The sequence below is a fragment of the Chiloscyllium punctatum genome, chromosome 39, assembly GCF_047496795.1.
Source record: "Chiloscyllium punctatum isolate Juve2018m chromosome 39, sChiPun1.3, whole genome shotgun sequence".
Taxonomy (NCBI): domain Eukaryota; kingdom Metazoa; phylum Chordata; class Chondrichthyes; order Orectolobiformes; family Hemiscylliidae; genus Chiloscyllium; species Chiloscyllium punctatum.
In genome coordinates this window covers 55,516,329-55,543,390 of record NC_092777.1, presented here as the reverse complement: position 1 = coordinate 55,543,390, position 27,062 = coordinate 55,516,329, and the positions used below count along the sequence as shown (strand labels likewise).

Here is a 27,062-nt window from a genome sequence, read left to right as displayed (position 1 = left end):
CCTGGATCACCCTGAGACCATTTTATCTGTTTTTCTGGCTTTTGGGTTGTTAATTGGTGGTCTGTATCTGACACAAGGTGGTAGTATTTGAGTCCTTCGGATTCCAAGAAGGAATTGGAGTTGTTCATAGGTAGCGCTTACATGGTTGACACAGGATTCCCATTTCTTTGCTTCTCTGAGCATGTCTCACCCATAGGTGTTCAAGGTTTGCATAAAGATTTGTAACTCGGGTGCCGGTTGTTGTGGTTGTGGGTATGTTCGCCAAGCTGGGAAGTTGATTTGCAGACATTTCGCTCCCTGTCTGGATGACATTTTCAGTGCTTTGGAGCATCCTGTAAAGCACTACTTGACTGTCTCTTCTGGAATTTATTTGGTTCCGTTCCTGTTGTGTCCGGTTGTTCATTGTAGTAGCCTGTATATTGCGTTTAGGTCTGTGAGATTGTTGAGTCAGTCCATGGATGAGTGCCATGCTTCTAGAAATTCTCTGGCTGTCCTCTGTTTAGCTTTTCCTATGATTGTTGTGCTATCCCAGTTGAATTTGTTCATTTATTCTGGTATCATTAATTATACTAGAATTCCTGTAACATTGCTACTGACAAGTTGCAAGTTGTACTGCATTAATCTACACAAACGTCAAGACAACTGCTTCATTGATGAAGTTGCACAATGTTTTAAAATCTCAACATCGTGGAAACATTGAGAAATATTTTCAATTCCATCATTTTAACCATATTTCCATGGAATGTGCAAATTGCTGCACTAATTAACATGTGATCATTGAATCAGGTAGTCAATTTATCTCTTATCTATCATAAAATCTAGGATACAGACCAAGTTGTGATGGTTCTGGTCAAAGACTGATTGTAGAAACCATTACCATTAGGGTTCGGGGGTGAACAACAGTGATACCTAAAAACTATTCATCTCCTTCAACAGTGGAAATTTACATGGGGGCGTCATTCATACTGTAATTCAAGCACACTTTGCTATTAAATTAATAGGAGCTTGAGTTAACATATAGTAATCTTGCATCTAATCCTGCTTTTATATTAAGTGAAGCCATGTTCCCAGCCCTCCCAACAAATGGATTTAAGTTGATTAAGCATTCAATCAACTTCAAGTTGCTTTTGTTAGTGTACAGCCTGAAAGTTAAAGAAGGATGACAGCTAACTAAATTTGCTCAAATGAGAAGTTATTACTTTTATTAAGAATAAATGCCTCTGTGGCCTTTTACAAGCAATTTTCTCCTGTATGCTTCCCCTCAGTACCTCCTTGCCTGAGTACAATTTCACAAGTGATGCAAAATCCTGCATGTTCTTCTAGCAGGCGAGAAAGCAGCTGTTAAACGGTACTGTGCAGTGTGATCCTGTTTCTAAACATTTTCACTCCTCTACCATTCCCTTCTTTGTAAGATGCTGGTTGAAACCTAGCTCTGAGCACCATATTTAGGTCACCTGTCCAATTACCATCACCTCCATTTTGGGCACCCTTTGTCTGTTTGCACTTGTGTGGAGCCATTAAATTTTTGGTACCTTCAAGGCACTGTACAAGTCGTTCTGGATTCCACCAAGTATGAGATCATTCTCACAGCTGCTGACCATTTCTCCCAATTCATTGAGAGTTACGGTTATCATGTTGCAAGCACCAGGAGCACAATCGTGTAACTACTCACTACTCAAAGCTGAAGCTGTTCTGAAGAAGGTTGGACTCAAAACGTTAACTCTGCATTCTTTCCACAGATGATGTCAGACCTGTTTTTCCAGCAATTTCTGCTTTTCTTCCAGGTGTTCAGCATCCGCAGGTCTTTGTTTTGTTTTAGGTTATTGACATATCTGATATACATTATGCGGCAACAGCATCTTATGGTGAGTTAGGCAACAGGGTGACAATGGGGCAAGAGCCAAACAAATAAATAAAAAGTTTGCTTACTACTGCAACAACTTTACTCTAAGAATTAAATACCATGGACAAAAGTAAAGTGAATTAATTCCAAGATTAAACCGGCTTTGCTCAAGCAGAGTACCAAATTCATTACCATTTAGGGTAGAACTGTACAATGAAGAACCGATTCCTCGGACTGATGCATGGAGAGAGATTGGATCAGTTAGGATTATATTGACTGCAGTTTAGCCAAATGAGGGGAATATCTCACAAAAATCTGTATAATTCTAAAAGGACTAGATAAAGTAAACACAGGAAGAATGGTCCCGATTATCAGGGAATCTAGAACCAGGGGGTCACAGTTTAAAGATATGGGGTAGGTCAGTGAGGACACAGATAAGGAGAAATTTCTTCACCAAGAGAACAGAGAGTCTATGGAATGCCACAGAAAGTAGTTGAGGCCAAAACACTGAAAATTTTCAGAGACGAGTTAGAAATAGTTCTTAGGGATAAAACGATCAAGGGGATTCCAATTTTGGGTGACTATCTGTGTAGAGTTTGCACATTCTCCTTGTGTCTGCGTGGGTTTCCTCCAAAAGTCCAAAGATGTGCAGGTTAGGTGAACTGGGCATGCCAAACTGTCCATAGTGTCCAAGGATGTGCAAACTTGGTGGGTTAGCCATGGGAAATGCAGGGTTACAGGGATAGAGTGGGGGGAGGGGCAGGGGAGAGGGATCTAGATGGGATGCTCTTGGGACGTGTGGACGTGATAGTGTAAATGGCCTGCTTCCACAGAATGGGAAGCAGGAACAGAGGTCTGAACTAGATGATAATCAGCCATGATTACACTGAATGGTGGAGCAGGTTTGAGAAGTTGAGGAACTTACTCCGGCTCCTACTTTCTATGTTTCAATGTATATGTTTCACTGAGGAGTATATTATTATTTAAATTTAACAAACTGGCCCCAAATTTAATCCTGGGAAGAAATTTAAGAAGTACCTCGCAAGAAATTGATATCATGAAGTCTCACCTATTAATGAATTCAAGGAGCTGTAGGAACTGACTCTCCTCATTTTATCTATGGTTTCAAACGAAAGGATGTACTCATCATTGTCGGGGCTTCCCAGAGTACTACTGGCGCTACTGCTGGTGCTTAGATACCCAGGAGAGAATGGGTTTGAACCACCGGCTGAAACAGAATAAAAATAAAGATGAAGAATTAAGCATCTTTAGCAACATCACGTTTAAATACACAATTTCCTAGTAAGACCATCATAATTACATCCCCATCTCTGTAAGGATCAAATTATTGTGACATTCATTTTTCAATCACTTCACTGCAAAGCAAAATATGCTAATCTTCATATGATTCGAGAAACTCAAGATTAAATTCTGGGCAATTTAAATAGAAGTGAAAAGCTAATGGACAATAAATACAACAAGCTTTTCTTTCACCATTTAATTACGCTTCCATCTGAATTTTAGTCTTGCTTCATTTCTTTGCCTTAAGCTTTCATTCCTTATCACAGCAAGTCACCCCAAGGTATTGTTTTGTGTCATCAGTTTTTTATGAAGCATTCTGGACTGCAGCGTTATTATTTAACTTTCTTTCACTTGATCAATAGTGAAGAGATTGGTGAGGTTATTTACTCCCAAACCTCTGCAAATATTAGTCTGTGGAAGGCATGTGGAAACAGATATACTTTTCACCTTTTCAATCAGAGACTCAAAAGGGTAACCAGTACAGTTTTCCCTCCTACTTGGTGAGGAAGAAAGTATCTGACTAGTGTTTCTGGTATTGCCATTTGGGAAGGAAGACAGTGCATTTCCAAATTGTCGTTTCAGGAATACATTATGAACATGTGAAAGGACCAATGGTCATCTGACAACTAACCATTCTTTAAATTTGATCTTTAGTCATTCTCATTTTGGAACTGTTAATGTCAAAAGTCCAACGTTACATCATGATTCACAATTCGACAGAGTTCTTGCCCGCAATTATGGCATTTCTCAGCTCTCAAACTTAGTCAGACTTGTTCGAAGGAGAGAGAACTAGTTACAAGTTACTTTCTTAAAGGAGCCACGAGAAATTTATTCAAATGTGGACATTCCAAAAGGCACTGGCAATCTGCATTTACAATTTGTACAATGATGTTCAAAAGGGATGTTGGAAAAGGTAAATATACACATTCCAGGTGGAAAAGCTTTTGTTTGGAAACTTTTGAGGAAACAGAATAAACTGTTTAGTTTTAAAAAATACATCCCCTTTTAAAATGAAATTCCGCTACTCAACAACTATTGAATGACAACAGATTGCAATTCCAGTTGGACAATACCTTCCTTGAAAAACTGAAATAAGAGTACACATTGTCAGGGTTGAAGATGCCAGTTGCCTCTACAGTATCGCTAAATGCATTAACAACAAATTGGAGAAACTTTCTAAACATGAACACACTCTGTAATGTGACTAAATACTGAGGAGATTGTTTTAGAGTGACAACATTACTGAAGTGGTGTAAGTTTTACAGATCAGATAGCATTAGGAAAAGTAACTACAGAATTGAACTACTATTTTGTAACTGGCCATTTATTTTTCATTCATCAAACACAAGTTCACAATTAACACTTTGTAATATCTGATATTACATAGTGCACATTAAACACTTCAAGATCACTTTGTTCATTGAACAGGTTCAATATTGTAAAAGTTCAATTGAAGAAGACAGTTGAATTATTTTATAATAAATGTTGGAACACAATTACCTTTATTTCATTTTATAATGGAATTTTACATCATACAAATTTTCAAGATCAAATCAGGTTTTGAATTTTGAATATCTTTAGGTCAAATGTTGTTGTTTTCCTGTACTGCAGAAGATTTACTTGTTTCCAAATGGAGTGTTTTTAAAATGGAAGTTTGTTGAAATCTTAATCAGACATAAACATTAGTAAAACATTACGAGAGCTTTTGGTTCATTAATGTTTGGATAATTAACCATGTAAAGTACTTGGTGTGTGTTCATCTTAGATCTTTCATTGCTATGATAATATTTTAAATTGATACTTCAAATTGCAAAGCAGATGCAATTTTAACCAACTTTTAAGTTTATTTTTAATATATGGAATGCAGAGACAAAGAGGACAAAAGTGGATGCTTTTAGAATGCTGATAATTGCAGATTTGAAGGCAGGGATGCTGTGGAGATGGCACTGTTAACGATATCAGCTAAAGGAGTTGGGCGGGGAGTGCAATAAGGGTAGATGGCTAGTCACCATTTTGGCAGAAATAGGAACTAATCAGTGGATGAAACCAACTCAGAGGGCAGGGAGATTGAAGAAATCAGGAAAAGAGTCAGGGATCAGGAAATATTTTCAGAGAAGTTAGGCGCAGCGAGTCGGGGAAGGATTTCAAGTAAGGCTGTACTTTTTGAAACAATTTTGATGGGATTCGATCAAAACATAAAAATCTTATACATAAATATTTGATCAGTGAAACAAAGAATAAATCTACATAGAATGATTAATCTGTTTATTTCAATTGAACTTATAAGGGGGTCTGAACTTCACTATGTATGAAGTTGCCTGTTCCAAACAAAATTGCTGAGTAAGTCTCACAGGACTAGTCTATGATCTGGTGGAAACCGTGTGGGCTGTCAATTAGATCTGCGCTGGCTAGTTTAGTTTTCTGAACCCATTTGGATGCGAAATAATGAAGTATAGAAACTACTACACTTCGGAACTGATCTTTTCCTCCAGTTGTTAAGCCACACATGGAGGAGGAAGAGATGCAGTATGCTTTGCAATTTGTCAGTATTACATCTGGTGAGCTTTTAAGTGAACGTCAGCACAATATGCTGCTGCAAACAACTTTTGGAATTCACAGCAAATTAATTACGTATGCATAGGAAGTCTGTGCCAGCCAATTATTATTGATACTAACACCTATTTATCACATGCTCTAATTGTACTTACTTTCTTCATTTAAATTAAGATTCTGAAGAGATTTATTCAAGTTCCGCACTGAAGTAGCAGCTCGGATATTCCCATAGGAACTCACTGAACGAAGCCTTGGAGTTGCTGGCCCATCACGCACGGGTGTGAAATTTCCAGGTTCTGAAAGTGCAATGAAGGCATGTTGAGAAGTGAAGAGATGATAGAAAATTTAGTTACTGAATCTATTCAATTTCAACTTTCCTTCTGAAATAAACAATGCTTTTTGTAGTTAAGCAGTGATGTTGGTCTGTGTTGGGGCAGAGGGTGAATCAGTATCTTGAGTTTTCAGATTTTCCAACAGCAGAGTAACATGTTCCAGGTTATGACTGCAGTATGACATAATGCATACCTAAACAGGAGAGAGCTGAAAAATGTGTTGCTGGAAAAGCGCATCTGCAGTCCTCACTCTGTCCTCCATAAACAGGAGAGATATAATCACAGCAGATGTAAAGGATTAATCCATGTTTGATCATTGCAAGATACACTTGCACTTATATATTTTCAAAACAAAAATTGGTTACATAAGACAGTGGTTGTTAAAACCAAGGCACTCAGACTCTGTCCCCTTGCAAAATGCTCATTGGTGCAAGAGTAATTAAGTTTTCTAAGTTGCGAGATTCTATATTTCAAACCTTAAAGGAATGCAAGGCGTGACACCACATTAAAGAACAAGAATTATTTAACTTAAAACAGACACAGATGAAATTTTCAATACAATTTTTGGATAAACCACCAAACCTAAACTCTGGATTGTAATGGCTAATAATAAATCAGTATATTCTTGTCCATACTTTTAAGGAATACAAAAGACTATACTACTGATCAATTCTGACTGAAGTTGAATCGAAGGAAGCACGGTTGCTCAGTGGTTAGCACTGCTGCCTCACAGTGCCGGGGACCTGGTTCGATCTCTGCATCGGGCGACTGTGTGTGGAGTTTGCATATTCTCCGTGTCTGCGTTGGTTTGCTCCCACAGTCCAAAGATGTGCAGGCTAGGTGAATTGAGGGGGTAATGTAGGCTAGGGGAGTCGGTCTCAGTGGGTTACTCTTTGGAGGGTCGGTGTGGACTTGTTGGGCCAAAGGGCCTGTTTCCATGTTGTAGAGAATCTAATCTAATCTATTTATTGATATACCATTCAATTTAGTCAATCAATTCCCCCTGCCCCCACATTAATAAAGGCATTTCTAAGCCTAGATATGAAATTCATCCCAATACTACTAAACTTGGTAAAAGACTAAGTAATGCTATTCAATTTTGCTGCAGGAAAATCAACACCAAACTGTATGTGTGATATTATTGTGACTAATGATACTAGTCTCAAAATGCAAATAATTATAAAGTCAGCTTTGATGACCTTAAAAGGTCAACACTTAGAGGAATTGGTCTCAAAATTGCAAAGATTTTCTGGCATGGATATTACTAAAATTTATATGTAATTCCGTTTGTTTGGTACATTGATTGCAATTTTCCCAAAAACCCTTGAATTCCAGAGAAGTACCAGAGGATTGGAAAACTGCCAACGTGACATCCCCATTCAAAAAGCAAGGGAGGCAAAATGTGGGTAACTATAGGCCAATTAGCCTAATATCTACTGTTGGAGAATTATTGGAATCAATTATTAAGGAAGTAACAGAACTTGTGGAAAATCATAACTTAATCAAATGGAGTGAGCGTGGCTTTGTGAAAGGGAAATTGCATGTCACAAATTCATTAGAGTTTTTCAAGGAAGTCTCAATTAGAGTAGATGGAGGGGAATCAGTAGATGTGTTGTATCTGAACTTCCAGAAGACATTTCACAAAGTACCTCTCAAAAGGTTGAGATACAAGTTAAGAGCCCACTGTGCTGGAGGTAGTCTCACTGAATCCCCCAGTATTAACATCCTGCAGGGTTACCATTCACCCGAAACCCGACTAGACTCACCATATAAACACAATAGCTACAAGAGCAGATCAGATGCTTGGAATACTGTGGCAAGTAATTCACCTCTTAATTCCCCAAAGCCTGTCTACCATCTATAAGGCACAAGCCAGGAGTGTGATGGAATACTCCCCACTTGCCTGGATGGGTTTAGCTCCAACAATGCTCAAGAATCTTGACACCATCCAGGACAGAGCAGCTCACTTGACCAGCACTACACCCACAAGCACTCATTCCCTCCATCACCGACATTCAGTAGTAGTAATGTACATTATCTGCAAGATGCACTGCAGAAACACAACGATCCTCAGATAGCCTCTTCCAAACCCACGGACAAGGGCAGCAGATACATGGGAACAGGACCATCTGCAAGTCCTCCTCCAAGCCACTCACGATTCTGACTTGGAAACATCCCCATTCCTTCACTGTCATTGGGTCAAAATCCTGGAATTCCCTCACTAATGGCATTGTAGGTCAACCCACAGCAGATGGACTGAGTGGTTCAAGAAGGTAGCTCAGCACCAACTTCTCAAGGGCAATTTGAAACAGGCAAAAGTGCTATCCCAGCCAGTGATATCCACATCCCACAAATATATTAAAAAAAAGTACAGTGACATGGAGAGAGAATTGGCTTATGGGCAAGAAACAGCAAGTGGAACAAGGAGTTCTTTTCAGGTTGCTAACTTGTGACCAGTGGTGTTTCACAGGGATTAGTGCTGAGACTGCAACTGTTTTCAATGACTTGGAAGAAATCAGTCAATATACCACAGCCAAATTTACAGACAATACAAAAGAATTTGGAAAGGCAGGTTGTGAAAGGGATGCAAACATTTACAGAAATATATTGATGGACAGAAAATATATTTTAACGGACAAAAAGTTGGTAAATGTGAAGTTGCAAGGAGAACAACAAAAACAGGTTATTTAAATGAAGAAAAACTACTGGGAGCTGAAACAAAAAGGGACTTTGGGGTACTTTGCATGAAACACAGAAAGTCAGCACACAGGTGCAGCAAGTAATCAGAAAGGCTAAAGGAACGCTGGCTCTTATTTCAAGGAGGTTGAGTAGAAGAGTACAGAAGCCTTACTGCAACCATGCTAGTGAAAACACCTGGGACCACTGAGCAGTTTTGGTCCACTTACTTAATGAAAGATATAATTTAACATGTAGGCAGTTCACTGAAGGTGCTCCCTGTTATGGGAGGATTTTCTTATGAGCAAAGGTTAAATAAGCTGGGACTGTAATCACTGGAGTTTAGAAAAGTGAAACATATAGGATTGAAACTTAGGATTCTTAGGGGGCATGACAGGAAAAATGGCAGGTGGATGTTTTCCCGCACAGGAGAGTCTAGGATCAGATAGTCTCAGAATAAAGGGACACCATCTTAAAACTGAAATGAGGAGGATTTTCTTCTCGGAGAGTGTTGAGTCTCTCTGAAAGTCCTTACCACAATGGGGAAGAGTTTTGTGGATGTTTAAGGCTGAGGTAGATAAACTCTTGTTGAGAAGGGAATCAAAGATAATGGTAAAAGTGCAGGAAAGTGGACATGAGGAATGTTGGATCAGCCATAAACCTACTGAATGGCAGAGCTGGCCTGAGGGGCCAAATGGCCACCTGCTGTTCCTATTTCTTAAATAAAAGATTGTGGATTTTAAGATGTTACCAAGTAAAAATAATGCAAATCTCCCAAGGCATTTCTGCCAGAGGTTTGGGTGTAGGTGCCCTCTAGACCAAAAAATGGCTCTGATTTCAAAAACAGAGAAAGATATGAAAATAATCATCTTTGACACATGGTATTTCACAATAACCATACATAATTACCCAATTGATGGAGCGAGATTAAACTCCCAAGTTTCTTCTAAAGGCAAAAAAAAATAGGAGACTGGGCACGTTTTAAAATTCATTCATGGGACGTGAGCATCAATTACTGCCCATCCTGCAGGGCCCTTGATAAGGTGGTGGTGAGCTCCCCTCTTGAACTGCTGCAGTTCATTTGAAGTAGGTATGCCTATAATTCTGAGAGGAAGGCAGATCCATGATTTTGATCCATTGACACTGAAGGAACAGTGATATATTTTCAAGTCAGGCTAGTTAGGCACTTGAAGGGGAACTTGCAGGTGGTGGTGTTCCTATGTATCTGCTGCTGTCCCTCTGGATGGCAGTGGTCATGGGATTGGAAGGATGTCCAAGGAGCTTTGAGTGAATTTCTGAAGTACATCTTGTGGATAGCTCACACTGCCGCTTATGACTATCAGTGGTGGAGGGAGTAGTAGTGGTATTAGTGCAGTGCCAATAAGTGGGCTGCTTCGTCCAGGATGATGCCAAGGATCTGGAGTATTGTGGAGCTCTAGTAATATGAGGATCATCTTGTCGGTGATGATTATTGACTGTCATTTGTGTGGAGTACATCTTACCACTTTTCAGATAAAAGCTGAATACTGTCCGAGGCTTGCTGCATTTGAACATAGATTACTTCAGCATCAAAGGAATCATAAATGGTGCTGAGCATTTGCAATTATCATTGAATATCTCCACTTCCACCTTTATCATGAACGGAAGATTATTGATGAAGCAACTGAAGATGGTTTGGTTTAGGACACTGTACCGAGGAACTCCTGCAGATTTGCCCCGAGGTTGACTTGATAGACCTCCAACAATCACAACCATTTTCCTTCGCATGAGCTATGATTCTAACCATTGGAGGATTCCACCCTCCTTACCATTGACTCCAGTTTTGATAGGGTACCTTGATACCACCATGTGCCAAAGATTATTATTTTCATATATTTCTCCATTTTTGAATTCTGAGAACCATTTCTGGTCTAAAAGGCACCTGCACCCAGACCTCTGGCTGAGAAACATTGGGAGACTTTACACTTGCACTATTTTTACTTGGTAGCACATAAATGCAACATCGTAAATGCAAAAGAGCAAGGGGTCAAATTGAAGACACTAGTCTTAAGATTCTTGAAGAGGAAACATAGCTGAAAAAGCAATGACGTTTAGGAATGGCGTTTAAGCTGCAGGAGTGGGAGCCAAGTGGCAGACTGTAGTTGTATCAATCAAAAGCTCTGAGGCCAAGAGTAAAACAGAAAAGGAGACAGAACAGAAAGAGGATAATGCCTCAGCAGCATGTGTAGAACGGTCAGTTGGTCGGATGCATGCATGTGTGCGCGCGCACATACACGTGTACACAAATGTGTACACATAAACCAAGAGGAGGAAATCAATGAATACTCCTCCAAAGTGAGACTTCATCATCGTTCCCTGTACTATTGCTGTGTTAAAAACTCCCTGACGTCTGCTTTACATTAACTTTTTCTCACCGTGAAGCTCAGTGCTTTTGACCTATTCAATACTTTAGTCCAATATTACAGATTTATATTTTCATTGCTGAAATATGAGTATTGTGATGGAATAAGATAGATTCAATGGCTTTGCTCAACTGTCTGAAGTACTTCTGTTGCAAAAATGTGAAATTAATGTTTAAGGAGTTTGGCTCAAAAAAGGGAGGCATTCAGAAATATGGAGAGAGAAATTCATTTCAATATCAATCATTATAATTCTTGGTTTGCTGTCACCCAAGGACTTGTGCATGAAATTTAGGCTGGTAACAGTAATAAGAGACGAAGCTATTAAATTGGTGTGAACACAGATTTTCTAACAAAAGAAACCTGCTGCACTTATCCAATCTGGTCTTACCTCCTAGATGCCTGCTAGCATTACCATACAAATCAGTCAACTGTTCCACCCATGACCTATAAATGCCACAATGTTCACACTCCAAAAGTGAATTTAAGAACTGCTCAACAAAACTAAACTTTGTTGGAAAGCTATATTTTTTCAATCTGAATGAGGCACTGAACACAATTTACCACGTCCTTAAAAACTGTCAAAATTCACATGACATTGATTTTAATTTTAAAATGAGAGAAGTGAACACGCATACCGATTACACTGGCAGGGGAAGGAAGTGGGTAGTTCTTTTCTTCTTCCATGAACTGCAATGCCACGGTGCAGAAATTACTTTCATACTGAATGACAAGATGACTGAATGCCACAACCAATTCCTGCCAATTAAAAAATAAATCTGTCAGTTGAATAAGATTAACCTCGGAACAATTTCAATAATCTAATTTAGACTTATGTCATTGACCAAAAACAAGTGACAGTTACAACCATAAAAAAAAACACCAAGTGGCATAAATCCAAATAGAATGTATTATAACTATTGTAGATCTAGGAAATCAAAAGATTAAAAATAATTTCCATCCTTTCATTTACATCATTAAGTATCAAGGACATTACAGTAATAAGACAACATCCGGCATCACTCAGAACTGGAATTAAGCAGCCCTCTAGAAAATTAAATCTAAACCAAAACATAAATGCTCTGAAAATGGAAATAGCACAGTGGAAAGCATTTGAAAAAGACCATATTATGGAGCAACCTTGAGACTGCTCTATTCATAAGACTTGGTAAGAGATCTGATTTCAACCTCAAAAATCCACATCCCCATCAATTCCTAATGATCTTTACCCACTTATCTAAAAACACTATCTTGCTCTGCCTTAAACTATTCAAGAATTATGCTTCTCAGCATCTTATACACTTCAAACAAACCAAGTCTTTCTCCTCTAAACCCAGCCTGTGCATAGTTTGGAGTGAGTGAGAGAGAATGGGATTAGTTCCCTTTACTAAAGATTAACACGGTTGTTTCCAACGCACACTCCTCCATCTTAAAGGGAGAGTAAACTGAAACTCTTTAAACCTCTCTACTTTTGCACAAATAGTGGGTCCATCTCCTGGAATTTTTCTTTTTTTCATTCATTCATGGAATAAGGGCATCGATAGCTCAGCCAGCATTTATTGACCATCCCTAACTGTCCACAGGGTAGTTAGCAGTCAATCACATTGCTGTGGACCTGGAGTCACATGTAGGTGAAGACCAGTTAAGGACAGCAGTTTCCTACTGTAAAGGGCAATAATGAACCAGTTGGGTTTTTCTGACAAAGTACAATGGATTCATGGTCATCTTGCTCTGTTCAGATTTTTACTGAATTCACAATGCACCATCTGCTGTGGCAGAATTAGCACCCGAGTCCCAGAATATTACCTGGGTCTCTAGATTAACAGTCCAGTGATAATACCACTAAGCCATTACTTCCCCTATTCCACCTACTTAGTGAAATTTATGTATTCTGTGTATTGTGAAATACCTGCATAAAAGTCTTTATTGACCAATTTTTTTAACCTAATTTGCCAAATTCAGCTCTGCTTTCATGCCCTCATAATGCCTTTATTCATTAATTTTAAGAGGTGAATAGATTAAAATCTAGGAAGTTCAATGATGTTATCAAATTCAATGTTTTTATACTGTTATTAATTTTTCAAAAGCTGACTTAATTACATAAAACAGAAAGCTCTGCTGCTACCAGCATATTGATGAACAAAACTGATCCTTCATTTTTCAGCTAGGAATTAATAGGGAAAATTTCTAGAAGGGATGGGAAGAGAAAAACATGATTTAGTAAAGGGAACTAATCTAAGAATCATTTACTTTCTAGTATGGTCACAGATAAATATACAGTCTTCTGATTGAGAAGACCGCATCTGCAACACAGCAACCAGCTAATACCCGAAAATCAGTAGGTCTCCTGTGATCTTCTGTGGGCGGAAAAAGCTTTTATTGTATTTCAAATCAATATATTGGCATTCATTCTTTTGACATGTCACATTTAGTGCAGAACAATGTTTCCTTAAGATCTGCACAATTTCTTCTCTCATCTCTTGAGGACACTGATCCACATTGGAAAGCAATACTACATATGTCATTCAGCTAGCCAGCCTCCAGATGTGAATGTAAACAGTCAAATGGTAATAGAATACAACTGGGGAGAGTATCGCAGTTTAGGCCAACTTGGCACTCTCGTAGTGTCCACAGGTGGATTTTGAGTGTGAATTTGCCAAATATCCATCATACTAGGAAGCCTGACAGAATTTGCCCTCTTCAGTAACATAGGAGAGGATTGTAAACTTCTGAACATTATCCTGACTGAAATCAGATAATTCAATGAGAACCAGAACTCAAACTGGAGATCGTTTAGTCCGTATTACTCAAATCCAAATGGCTCATTTACTTAATTTTAATAAGGACAAAATTATCTCTCCACCTCAACCTCCTTGCCCAATTGTAGATCTCAGTCTGACATCACAATGTAGACATTAATCTTAATCTGTAAATACACTATATTTATTCAATTTCAGGTTTTAATTTATAGCAAATTCAACCCTTAAGATGCTGCTGTCAGATTGATAATGCACTGGTATTGATCATAGACTGTTACACAAACCCAAGATATAAACACAAACAATTTATTATCAATTTCTAATTACTTAAAAACATGCACAAATCATTCTACCACCATAATTTTTCTAGTCACTCAACAGATTTTATATGGAAATTCTATTTGCAGTGTGGCAATCCTGTGTACATTCACTACTGCTTCCATAGTCTAGATTTTGAAAGCCAAATCACTTGACTATATAAAATCTCTCACTCTCTTCACGACACCTTCCCATCCAAAGGGCAGTTTTATCATAAATCCACGTTATCCCATGATTTAAACTTTGACCCAATGGTTCAGGAATTGCTGTAGGGATGCATCACACAGTGAATATCCTGAATTTCTAACTCACACTGCACAGGTGAATTATTAACTCTGCTCAGTAATTGATAACATGGCATCGACATTAATGGGTTATCTAGGACTTTGTAATCTTACTTCTCATCCAATAAAATTTAAGAATCCACGAGGTAGAGTGTGAGAGATGGATAAGTAAATAAGTTGAATTAGAATCAAATTAGAAACAGAGAGAACTATAGGGAAAGAAGGAGTATGTTAAGAAAGAAAAAGCTGGAAAAGAAAAGTAACTAATTTAACACCACACTTAGGGATAAATCCTTACATTCTAGTTTCATTAGCTCCCAGTTTGGACTTTCAAGATGAGTGTTATATTACCATGAATCATATTTAAAGGATATATACAATATGAATTGCCTGTCCCAAATGGCTGCAGCGAAATGATTTTGCATTAATGCAAATCTATTTCAGCATTTTGCGACTGCAACACAGAGTTGGGACGCCGACAAAGACACTAATTATTTGGAGTTTTGGCAAGTTAGTCAGCCAACGGTACATGGTGTATCCATGTGCTATTAATAGACAGTGTCGTGAAATTACCCTTTTTTTTAGAAAATCGTGTGTCAGTACGCTCAGTTTATAACTGCAGTTTATTTTTGCAGAAATCTGTTACTGCAATGCACAATGTTCCAACTGCTCCAGATATTTGCAAGGGTAGATATTGGTTATTTCTAAAAATTCGACATTATTTAGACATGTCTAATAATTAGCTTAGATTTTAAACTTAAATTTGTAGAAAGGTTTATTCATACACAATTAGTGTTAGAAGCTGGAAAAGTGTTGAAATTGGGAATATCTGAATTCCTCTTACAGAACTTGAAGCATTTTCAAAGAATAACTAATATTAACCATGATGTAACAAAATGTAAATCATGCAAGAGCTTGCACAACATTATTCAGCAGGTTCAATCCACAGCAGGGCATCCAAATCCCAGCTTTTAAAAAAAGTATTACAACAAATTGTTTTGAAGGTTTGTCAGTATCTAATATGATTACCAACTAAACTGTATTTACTTTCTGTTAAAACAAAGGATACTTAGGGTGTTGATAAAATTTGCAATTTTAACAATTCAACTGCAGTTATACAGGAATAAAGCAAAGCAATGAAATAGACACGGCTGCTCAAGAGATAGCTGGCATGGGCTTAATGGACTGAATGGTCTCCTTCTGTGCAGTAACAACACTATAACTTGAGAAGTTCATTCACTTTGGACAATTTTTCCACAGCTAGTCCTAATAACAACATTGCTGTTCCTTTTCAGTGAAATATAGCGTCAGCCAACCAAATAGTTCATCCATAACAAATGCTGACTTCAACCTATAACCAAGGAAAACTAAATCCATGTCTGTAAAATTAATCAGGGCGTCAGCTAAACACAACATAGTAAAACTAATATCAGTGACCAGTGCTGCTCCACTTTTCCTTTGCTTCTCAAAAGGTTCAAAGAAGATAGGTGGATAGGCAGGTAGTACTGAGGAAGTGGGGAGGCTGCAGAAGGATTTAGACAGTTTGGGAGAGTGGTCCAGGAAATGGCTGATGGAATTCAACATGAACAAATGCGAGGTCTTGCATTTTGGCAAAAAGAATAAAAGCACAGACTACTTTCTAAACGGTGAGAAAATTTGTAAAGCCAAAGTACAAAGGGATCTGGGAGTGCTAGTCGAGGATTCTCTAAAGGTCAACATGCAGGTTGAGTCTGTGATTAAGAAAGCGAATGCGATGTTGTCACTTATCTCAAGAGGGTTGGAATATAAAAACACCATTGTGCTACTGAGACTTTATAAAGCTCTTGTTAGGCCCCATTTGGAGTACTGTGTCCAGTTTTGGTCCCCACACCTCAGGAAAGACATACTGGCACTGGAACGTGTCCAGCAGAGATTCACACGGATGATCCCTGGAATGGTAGGTTTAACATATGAGGAACGGCTGAGGATCTTGGGATTGTATTCATTGGAGTTTAGAAGATTAAGGGGAGACTTAATAGAGACGTACAAGTTAATACATGGCTTGGAAAGGGTGGATGCTAGGAAATTGTTTCCGTTAGGTGAGGAGACTAGGACCCGTGGACACAGCCTTAGAATTAGAGGGGGTAAATTCAGAACAGAAATGCGGAGACATTTCTTCAGCCAGAGAGTGGTGGGCCTGTGGAATTCATTGCCGCAGACTGCAGTGGAGGCCGGGACGCTAAACGTCTTCAAGGCAGAGATTGATAGATTCTTGTTGTCTCGGGGAATTAAGGGCTACGGGGAGAATGCGGGTACGTGGAGTTGAAGTGCCCAGCAGCCATGATTGAATGGCGGAGTGGATTCGATGGGTCGAATGGCCTTACTTCCACTCCTATGTCTTATGGTCTTATTATGGAAGGAAAATATATGCAAAAGGTTCTTCCACATTTCTAAATGGATTCCACAAATGTGGAAATTGAACTGACAATTGTAATTTCAGATTGCATCTCTTTACCAAGACATTGCTGAGCCCAAACAATCTGCTTCCTGCACTTTTGTTCTCTAGCCTCCTTAAAGATTAAGCAACAATTAGCAACAACATTGTAGAGCTTGCATTCATAACATGCTGGCAGTGATCGGGTCTCAAGCATGCCTGCCCCTATCAATACCAAAATGCCTTCAAAGTCAGAAGCAATCCTCTTTCCTAAAATTAAAGTTGTTCCTTTTGACCATTTTAAGTGTAATAATTTTTAATCCAGTGATAGAGGATAGTAGTCAAAAACCAAACGGTACAAAACAATTACCTTTCTAACAACAGGGCTCCCATCATTTATGAGTTGGGCCAGCATCATTGCTACATTGTGATCAATAGTAGTGGAATGGTCAGTTCTCTCTGCTGAGTTCCCAACAAATGTGCCCAAGGCAAAGACAGCAGAGCAACGAACCTGCAAAATAAATTGTTTATTAAAATTCTGAACAAAATCTTGAGACCAGTCTCTTTAAATTCAGCTATTCATAACACTAAATTTCACATTCGCAGTTTATAAAATGGTCATTTTTGTTTTGCCAGACAACTGAGTATTTGTATCTACTGAATGTTACTGTGCCCAAAATATCACAAGTTTGAACATCAAAGACAACAAAAAAATATAGAAGTCAATATAATCTCATTCATGTATAACTATTAAAATACAATACAATTCATTAAAGTATAGATAATCACAGAACATTTGTAATAGCATAAGAAACCTTCATAAACAAGCCCCAAATTTTAATATTGAGGTTCCAAGACTGGACAGGCAACTGAGAATGGCCTCAAATTCCATCACAATTAATCCAGTGCCAGAAGTGATAACAGTTATGACTACGGTGTTCTTCAAAATTAAATTGGTTCACTCATGTCTTAGCCAGTCTGGCACACATGATTCTCAGCACACGTGTGACTCACCGTCTCAGTTGTAAAAAGCAACTGTCATCAACATGATGGACAACTAAATTATGAATCCCAAGAATATAATGTTAAAACAATTTTACCAGTCAAGCTGTAAACAAACCAAGTTTAAACAAATGATTTTTTTAAAAAAATCAATGAACAGCAGGCTTCTAACTTGGTTAGAAATTCTTGCTGATTTCATTCAGTGATATAAACTGCCTAAATTCCAACCGATGGTCCAGGTGGAGGTGCGCCATGACAAGAGATAAACTTAATCAGATTTCTCCTTGTTAAATTATTTACTTAAACGTATTTCAGTATTTTTGCTTCTTTATTATTACCCAGCCTTGAAACAGCATATCTGATTTAAACTGTCGAATGGAAGAACTTTACACATACACCTCTCAACCGAATACAGAACTGAGACCCCTTTCTTAGGAATCATATGCTTACAATTGAAATCTCTCATTCTGGAAAGATAGCAAGTTTGCACAGTCTGCCAGCGAGTGATGAGTATCCAGGGTTCAAGCCTCCCTTGAGAGATGAACATACATCCTATGCTGACATTACAATGAAGTATCGAAAGAATGTCATTTTATCATGTATGCTACCTTTAAATAAGGCATTGAACCATGGCTTCGTAAAAGATCCTGTAACACTGGTCAAAGGGTTGCCTGGAAGTTCTCTCAGTGGTCCAACCAACATCAATCCCTCGACCAATATCATGACATATCAACTAGTCATCTATCTTGTTGATTGCGAGACATTGTGGTGCAAAGTTGACTGCTGCGTTGCTCAACAACAGCAAATACACTTCAAAAGTACTTTGCTGGTTGTGAAATCCTGAGTCATTAAACATAATATAAATACAAGTTCATTCTTACCATCGTTGGAATCTACAATTAGTCTCAGGAACATAGAAATCTTTTAGTCACATCCTCATTCTTGTGAACTTGAATACATTAGGATTCTTTTGTACGTGGGATCACATCAAGAGATAAACCACCTTGACAATACTTAACAAACCAACAAATGGACTGGTTGGACCAAAAGGTCTGTTTTCATGCTGTATGACTCTATATCAAATGATAGCTGCCACCTGTTGCTACTACAGTCCATCATGAATTCGTAGTAAAAGGAACAGAGGAACAAAATTTTCCAAATTGCACTGTCACCTTAGAAGGCTGGTGACATATCAAACATCTGGCGACATATTCTCCCACTTAATCTTAGCCCAGAGGAAAACATCTACTGATGTCACTGATCCTCTGACATCATTGATTTATACAACCTTGGAAGAAGGATTGTAAAATATATTCAAGTGCCAATGAGAGGCCGGCTTGTTAGGTTACAATGTCAAAAGATAGTAAATCTTCATTCAGTACATCCTTGAGGAATTTCCTGTGGGATTATGCTACGTTGTGATTCAGCAGCAGCTGCTATTTCTTTTGCTACAGTAGATGTGATATTTCACATGTACTGACTCCCCATTTTGATCCAATCTAATCCATGTGAAAAGCTTGCACCTCGTTCAATTGCAGCAGGTAACAGATTATTAACAGTTAAGCAATTACATGGTATTAGCGACAGAATGGCTTCATCTCACAGCTGTCAGTACACCGCACATTGAAATACTGCTGTTATCAGTACAAAAGTATCAAATTTGATAAACATGAATTGATTCACGTCAGGTTCACCTGGAATACAGTCACACACACAAATGTAATCTTCCTGAGAAAACAATAAACTACAAAAGCAGAAACTGATGGAAAAACTCAGCAGGTCTGGCAGCATCTGTGGAAAGAGAAACAGAGCTAACATTTCGAGTCGAGTGACCCTTCTGCAAACCTCTCTCTCAAAGGTTTCTTCAAATATTGGTATGGAAGCACATACATACCAAACTCTATTTTAGCTCAAATGATTTGTTACAATACATTGCAATTATTCTAACAGCTGATAACAAAACACAAAATTAAAAGGGCTCACATTATAAGCACTGGGCACTGACAAAAGTTTCTCGTACTTACTCTAATTTCTCTTTCGTTACAAATTAATACGCTGTAAGAAGCAACTGGTGTAGTTTACCTCCGGTATAGGGTCTGAGAGAAGGCTGTACAATTTCTCATGTGCAATGTCTCTTACACCACACCAACGAGCAGCATCAAAGTTCTGCCAGATACGCCCCAAACAAATAGCCACCCACTGTCGCAGTAAAGGATGGGGATCGTTCAGTTGTTCCAAGCAGATCGCTATGAGATTTCCCTGTAAACAGGCTTCCTACAAAAAAAATGCAAAAAATACTCCAAAATGTTTATCCATAAAATACCACGTTCATTTAGAATGGTTGCGTAACTTTTGTTTGAATATTCAGGCAGTTTTCACCTAGAATTCTCAAACATGGCATGGTCAAAGTAAGGTATCGATAGGATTGCTGAAATGTTGCAAACCTACGATGGACCCAGCCTTCTTCCTCCCACGTTTTGTGCTGTCAGCATAAATCTACACTAGTTGACCTTTGAAGGTGTCAACAAATTGGATTTTATGCACAACATTCAAATTAAATAAAAATGCAGAATATTTTCTTACTCTTCCGCTACTGCATTTGTATGTTATTTTTTCCCAATGAAATGAAGGTTGAAAACCTGGGCAAAATGCTTGACAATGGCTACCAGCTTCATTTAGTGCACTGGACTTCATCACAAATACAAACAGCATGACTTGTACTAGGTCAGAACAGGGGAGTGGGGGGCGCGGTTTGATTTAATGCCAATGTTCGGCCTGTGACCAACAACTCTCCAGCAATTATCCTGATCAACAGCATGGGTTTCAGGGATGCACAAGCTCAGGTTTCGATTTTGTGCTGTTAATAACAGTTATTAAATCTCTGAATTTAGTCTATTCAGTCTCTAAATCCTCTATGTTTAGTGTCGCAAGAATGTAACTCTTCAGCAGATAAACAAAATTTGTTGTTCCAGAGAATCAAAATTCAGAAAACAAATGAACACCACTGTGCCACGGGAATTTGAAAGGAAATTGTAATTTCTATTGGAATCAGGTAGAGGTGCAATTTTCAGATTTTTTTCAAAGAAAAGTACTCGAGGGTAAGGAGAACCAAATTTACTAACAGGATAATTAATGGGGTACATATTTCAAAATCTATTCACTAAATCAAAGTCCATATTTACAAATTTATAGAATTCATGTGGTCCATATCCAAGAACCTATGGGGTAATGACATCTACCTTTTGAAAGGAACCTACCTCCAACTCCTCCTAACATGTGGAAGGTCTTTCTTACTCCCTGTATCTTACAGGCAAAACACAAAACAAGAAAAGGAAGGAAACAAACAGCAGCAGTACCCAGCAAAACCTTGAGACTAAAGCTTTAGGTGGTGAAGATGGACATGGAACCAGATTCCTTGCTGATGTATTGAAACTCTGACTATTTCTTGTTCCAAAGAATGGTCAGTTTGGACAAAGGATGAAAGAGACAAATTTATTTCTGCTGGTACTTTAGTTAAGAGCAATTGAAGCTACTGCATGATTTTCTTTTATGAAGGCAGATGGACCTCCAACAATGTGCTAAATTAAAGACAAGTTTTCAGGTCAAAGGGGTAAAGAGCAACAACTCAGAGTTGCAGATCTACTAGAAATTCAGTGGGTTGTTAAAACAGTAGACCAAAACAGACACATTCATTACAAATTTTACCTTGGTGTGCATAGGGGTCCTTGACATGGGTGTGAAGATTATATCCAGAGTCCATATTATTAAGAGGCAGGATGCAGTTGGAAAGGGTCAGGAGAGATGTTGAGGTATAATGATGTTTTTAATGGACTTGTGTCAAATTTTAATTTTAAGAGACAGTCTGAGAGAGGATGTCCAAAATCCATTTAGTTTTGAAAAGTAAGTTTACGATTTTACCAAAGGAAAGCTTGAAATTGGGTGAAATCTTTTTTTCCTAAAATGAATGACAAATAGCAAATGCAGCAAACATAGAAAATCACCAACTCTAAAGGAAAAGTCTTAGTTAATTTTCCCTTCATTTGTTAAGAGCTACATTAGCATATTTAAACATAGAAATATTACATGTAGATTTAAATGTAAATATAAAATGCTGCTTACCTGTCCTGTATTATAATTATTAACGATGACAGCTAAAATAAAGGCAGCCATTGTTCGGTGTTCAGCCTGAACAAAACAAAAACCTCAAATTAGCACAGTCACATAAAGCAATGGTGAAATTCGGCGTAGAACACAGAGGGTTCTGTAAGAACATAAGAAATAGAAATAGAAATAAGGTTGTTTTGACCTTGCCGAGCTATCAGAACATAGAATACTACAGCACAGTACAGGCCCTTCAGCCCTTGATGTTGCATCAACCTGTGGAACCTAACTGAAGCTCATCTATATGTTTATCGAATAACCACTTCAATGTCCTTAAAAGTTGGCAAGTCTACTACTGTGGCAGGCAGTGTGTTCCACAGCCCTACTACTCTCAAAGTTAAGAAACTACCTCTGAAATCTGTCCTATTCTATCACCCCTCAACTTAAAGCTATATCCCCCCTTGTGCTAGCCATCACTATGAGGAAAAAGGCTCTCGCTGTGTAACCTATCTAACCCTCTGACTATCTTGTATAATTACTCATTATGGTCACGCCTGATCTTTTACCACAGCTCCAGCTTTCAACAAAACCCTTTATCCCCAAATTCCCTTAGTGCCCAACTACTTAATCTGTGTATTTAATGGAGGTAACGACTGAGCATCTGCAGCACTCTGCCCAAGAGAATTCCGAATACAAAGAAATTTCTCTTCATCTAAATAGCTGGCCACTTATTTAAAGACTGATTCCCAGTTCTAGACTCCTCAGCAACAGAAAACTGCCTACAAAAACACATTTATTGTTTTCATGTTATTAATTACACTTCTGCTCCAATGTTAGTATTTCATGTCCAGTTTGCTTATAGGAAATGCTTATGCAGACCTGCAATAACACAATTTGGCCAACAGAAGTCCTATCATTCCCCAGTAGCTTCAACCAATTCTGCTTCTCAAGTTACCATTTATTCTGCTACTTAACTATTAATAATAGCACATTAACCTCTCAGTGCTGCTGTGGATGCCTCCAAATACAAGTTGCGGCAGCATTAGGCTGTTTGAACATGTTCTGTTTAGGCAATTAAATCATGGTTGATGTGTATGTCCACTTAATTTATTTGTCTTTATTCCATATCCTACAATATCTTTGTTCCAACAAATTCTACAAATCTTCAAAATGCAGTCGTCTCAGCATCATTTGATGACTTTCAGGTTTCCACCACCCTCTGTGTATAAAAAAAAAAGCTTAAGTGGCCTAACTCTAATTCAGAATTCTCGCTCTGAAATACCCCAGCAGGGGAAACAGCTCCTCTATCTACTTTACTGAAGCCCTTTAGCATTATGATTTGTCGGAGCCAGTGTTGGACTGAGGTGGACAAAGTTAAAAGTCACACAACGCGAAGTTATAGTCCAACAGGTTTATATGGAAGCACTACCTTTCGGATTGCTGCTTCTTCATCAGGTTTTTGTGGAGTATAAGATTTGCTATAAATTCTGTGTCCTAGGACCTTATACTCCACAATCTCCTGATGAAGGAGTTGCGCTCCAAAAGCTCGTGCTTCCAAATAAACCTGTTGGACCAGAACCTGGTGTTGTGTGATTTTTAACTTTAGCATAAGAAGCACCTCAACAGGGTCACCTCTCAAACTTCGGAATTCAAGAGGACACAAACTATGTTCATATAAATTGTCCTCATAATTTAACAATTTAAGCCACTTTTCTCAATATTCTGGTATCTGTACATTAACTATGAATCTACATAATGCCTAATCATTTTTTTCCACTGCAGACCTGTTCTCTCACAATGAATTTATTAAAATTTGCTTTTCTCATATCTAAGGTGGATGAATAGTTCAGACTGACATTCTCATACAGTGATGAGTGGATGCTACACTGTTGGATGGGGCAGCTTTTGGATGAAAGATTAAACTGAGGCCTCCTTTATTCACTGAGGTAAATCTAAAGGATCCTATAGCACAACTGGCAAAAGGAAAGAGCAGGATATTCTGTCCTTCTCAACATTTATACCAGGACCAACACTGCTAAAAGCAGATTATTTCATTATTTCACTTATTTATAGTTTATTGCACCATGTTTTGCAGAAATTAACTAAAATTGCTTACATAACATTTCAAAATGATCCATTGTCTGTGAAGACCTTTTGGACCATCATGAAACAGCAAAAGGCACAGTATAAAATTGAGTTCTTTCTTTTTCTTACCACTACTTTGGATTTATTCAAAATTATTCAAATCCCTATTCAACAGCTAATTTTCATTCTGTTTTGAATAAATTACAATTTCTTTACTCTTCAGACTTGATCTTTTGAACATGTCCTGCTGCTACACTTTAAATTTGATGTTATTGTTGCACAATAGATAATTTCTGCAAAATTAAATAGGCAGCATTCTTTGCTTCTAAGTGCTAATACTCCCTATAAAGTTTCAACTAAGGAAAAAGAAAGTAGTACTTTTCAACATATAGATAAAAACTCACTGGCATGTATGGATCTGCCAAAACGGAAAGGAAATATTTGTGACCATTGTCCTTCACCAAGTCAGCTTGGCAAGACTGAAAAATAAAAAAATGTTCACTGTGTTATTGGGTATAGACACAAAACAGCACTAGTTTGACAAAGCTATTGCTTAATTATAATCATAAACAGTTATCAAGATCTCTCTTTATACATGGTGGGAATGCCATGCACAAACCATTTAATAGTCTTCTTTTTAAGTGAAAGGCCTGACTGCACAAGTGGAAGAAAAAACCCAAGTATTTATTTTGGAAGATTATTAGTACCCATGACTATTGTTTTAAAAAAAACCTGATAATTGATACTATTGCAATTTTGACAAGCTATAGGATCCACATCATAATAACCTTGTAATAACCTATATTGTTAACTAATGCAATAACTAGTGAAATGAAGTTAAAATAAATATTAGGCAATATTTATCATGATAATCACATCAAACTATTTGAAGTTATTTGCTTAGAATTTTAGGTCATTAAAGCTATTGCACTGAGATATAACAAGGTTTAAGCCATTGTCAAAATGGGCACAGTGTAAAAACGCAACTTATCTTGAATGTGTGTCTTATTAAAGGAGCTCCCTATTTTTAACAGGGAGGAGTTTGAAAACAAGAATAAGAATTCGAAAACTAAAATATTGTTTGACTAGAAGCTAATGTAGGTCAGTAACCGCAGGCATGGGTAGGAGAATGGGGCTTTGATGCACGTTGGCAAGAGCTCTGGATGGCCTCAAGAGTAGAGAGTGAAGAACAGACAAAAGTGCATCAGAAAAGTCCAGTTTACAAGCAATGATGTCAGAAATAAGGTTTCAGGTGACAAGCTGTGACAGGTGCATAGCTGAAAACAAATGGAGGTAGAAATAGGCTTTTCTAGATATGACATGAATCAATCAGAAGCTCACCTTAGGATAAAATGCAAAACCAAGATTGTGAATAACTTGTTTAACCTTAGATTGTTGTCAGGGTGAGAGACAGATTTGATTGATACAGAACAGAGTTTGGAGTGGAGCCAAAACACAGGCTTTAGTCTTCCCAATATTTAACTGGAGACAAGTTTCTGCTCATCCAGTACTTGACACTTCATGAGTAGTCAGATATTTTAGCACAAACGAGTTTTCAAGAGAGGTGGTAATGAACGAAGTAGAGCTAGATGCCTTCATAGTGCATAGGAAAACTTATTCCATGTCTTTGGAGATGTCACCAAGCCACAGCACATACAGGAGAAATAGAAGTTTGTTTGGGGAGGGGGGAGGAGAGAACAGAATCCAAGATTGATCCTTGAAGAAACACCAGAGTTAAATGTGCAGGAGCATACAGACGCTGAGAGAAACAAATGAAAAGGACTTCACATCTCCCTCTTTTACCAGCTAAAAATATCAAATATTGGTCATTTTTACTTCAAAACTTAATAAAGAATAACACAACAAACTGCTACTTCCAATTATAAAGCAATATGGCCTAAACCAAAGGTGAGAATGCGATGAACATTAGAGAGACAAATTGTGCAATCTAAATTAATTAGCACTTGAGGGAAAATTTAGATCTCAGGCAAAAATTGCCCTTAGCATCCAATGTGCCACAGATCTCAAAAATGTTACTAAAATTGAAAAGTTATATTTCAAATTAAGAATTAAAATTAGATTCCCTACAGTGTGGGAACAGGTCATTTGGCTCAACCAGTCCACATCGATCCTCTGAAGAGTAAACCACCCAGACCCATTCCCCTCTGACTAATGCACCTGACACTATGGGCAATTTAGCATGTCCAATCCACCTGACCCACACATCTTTGGATTATGGGAGGAAACCGGAGCAACTGGAGGAAATCCACGCAAACATGGGGAGAATGTGCAAACTCCACACAGACAGTCGCCTGAGGCCGGAATTGAACTTGGGTCCCTGCCGCTGAGAGACTGTAGTGCTAACCACTGAGCCGTTGTGCTGACACTGAATATTTACTTCTGTTTTTAATCTTTGAAATGCAATTTTGGATAGGATGATTGTACTGGGGATTATGCTAAACACTATAAATACAAGGTTATGGTCAAACAAGGTCATGATTAGTTTAACAAAAATTCAAAATTTCCTTTAAAAATAGATCATCTAAGGTTTACGTACAAATAACATAAGAAAGACTGAGCAATTTTGTTTTATACTTTGGCATATTTTCTCTATTATTAGCTCCTTCATGTCCTTGTTCCCCAATCCCCAGAATTACAATTCTTGAGAGAATATGATTAAAATAGTTGAGATGCTTTTACGTGGGAGCTTGCATGCTCCCAGTTTCATTCAATAGGTGCAGACTTAATTCTGCGTTTTTTTTAAACAGAAGGTCTTCCTCACACAATGCCATGGGAAACAGTTAAATGTTAATTGAATGCAACAGAGACCAGTAAAAGAAATTCTCAATTTAGAGAAATGAAATGATATTCTGGACACCTGAAGACTCTTGATAGATTTAGGTTCTTTAGGTGAATGCTAATGACTTGTAGAAGTTATCCTCAATGGAAAAACCTTAAAATATGCTACAAAGTCTCAAAACAAGCTCAAAAGAGA

General features: G+C 38.0%; 1 protein-coding gene across 1 annotated transcript in view; it reads right to left on the bottom strand.

Annotated features, from left to right (window-relative positions):
* The window catches only part of rptor (regulatory associated protein of MTOR, complex 1), a 392,084-nt gene that overhangs the window by 154,896 nt on the left and 210,126 nt on the right, over positions 1-27,062 (bottom strand). The window contains exons 14-20 of the mRNA XM_072558758.1: positions 24,472-24,546; positions 22,001-22,066; positions 19,964-20,155; positions 17,250-17,390; positions 11,744-11,864; positions 5,854-5,994; positions 2,913-3,071 (exon numbers count right to left, since the gene is read on the bottom strand). Coding sequence (XP_072414859.1) covers positions 2,913-3,071; positions 5,854-5,994; positions 11,744-11,864; positions 17,250-17,390; positions 19,964-20,155; positions 22,001-22,066; positions 24,472-24,546 — 895 coding nt within the window. The remainder of the gene's footprint in view (positions 1-2,912; positions 3,072-5,853; positions 5,995-11,743; positions 11,865-17,249; positions 17,391-19,963; positions 20,156-22,000; positions 22,067-24,471; positions 24,547-27,062) is intronic.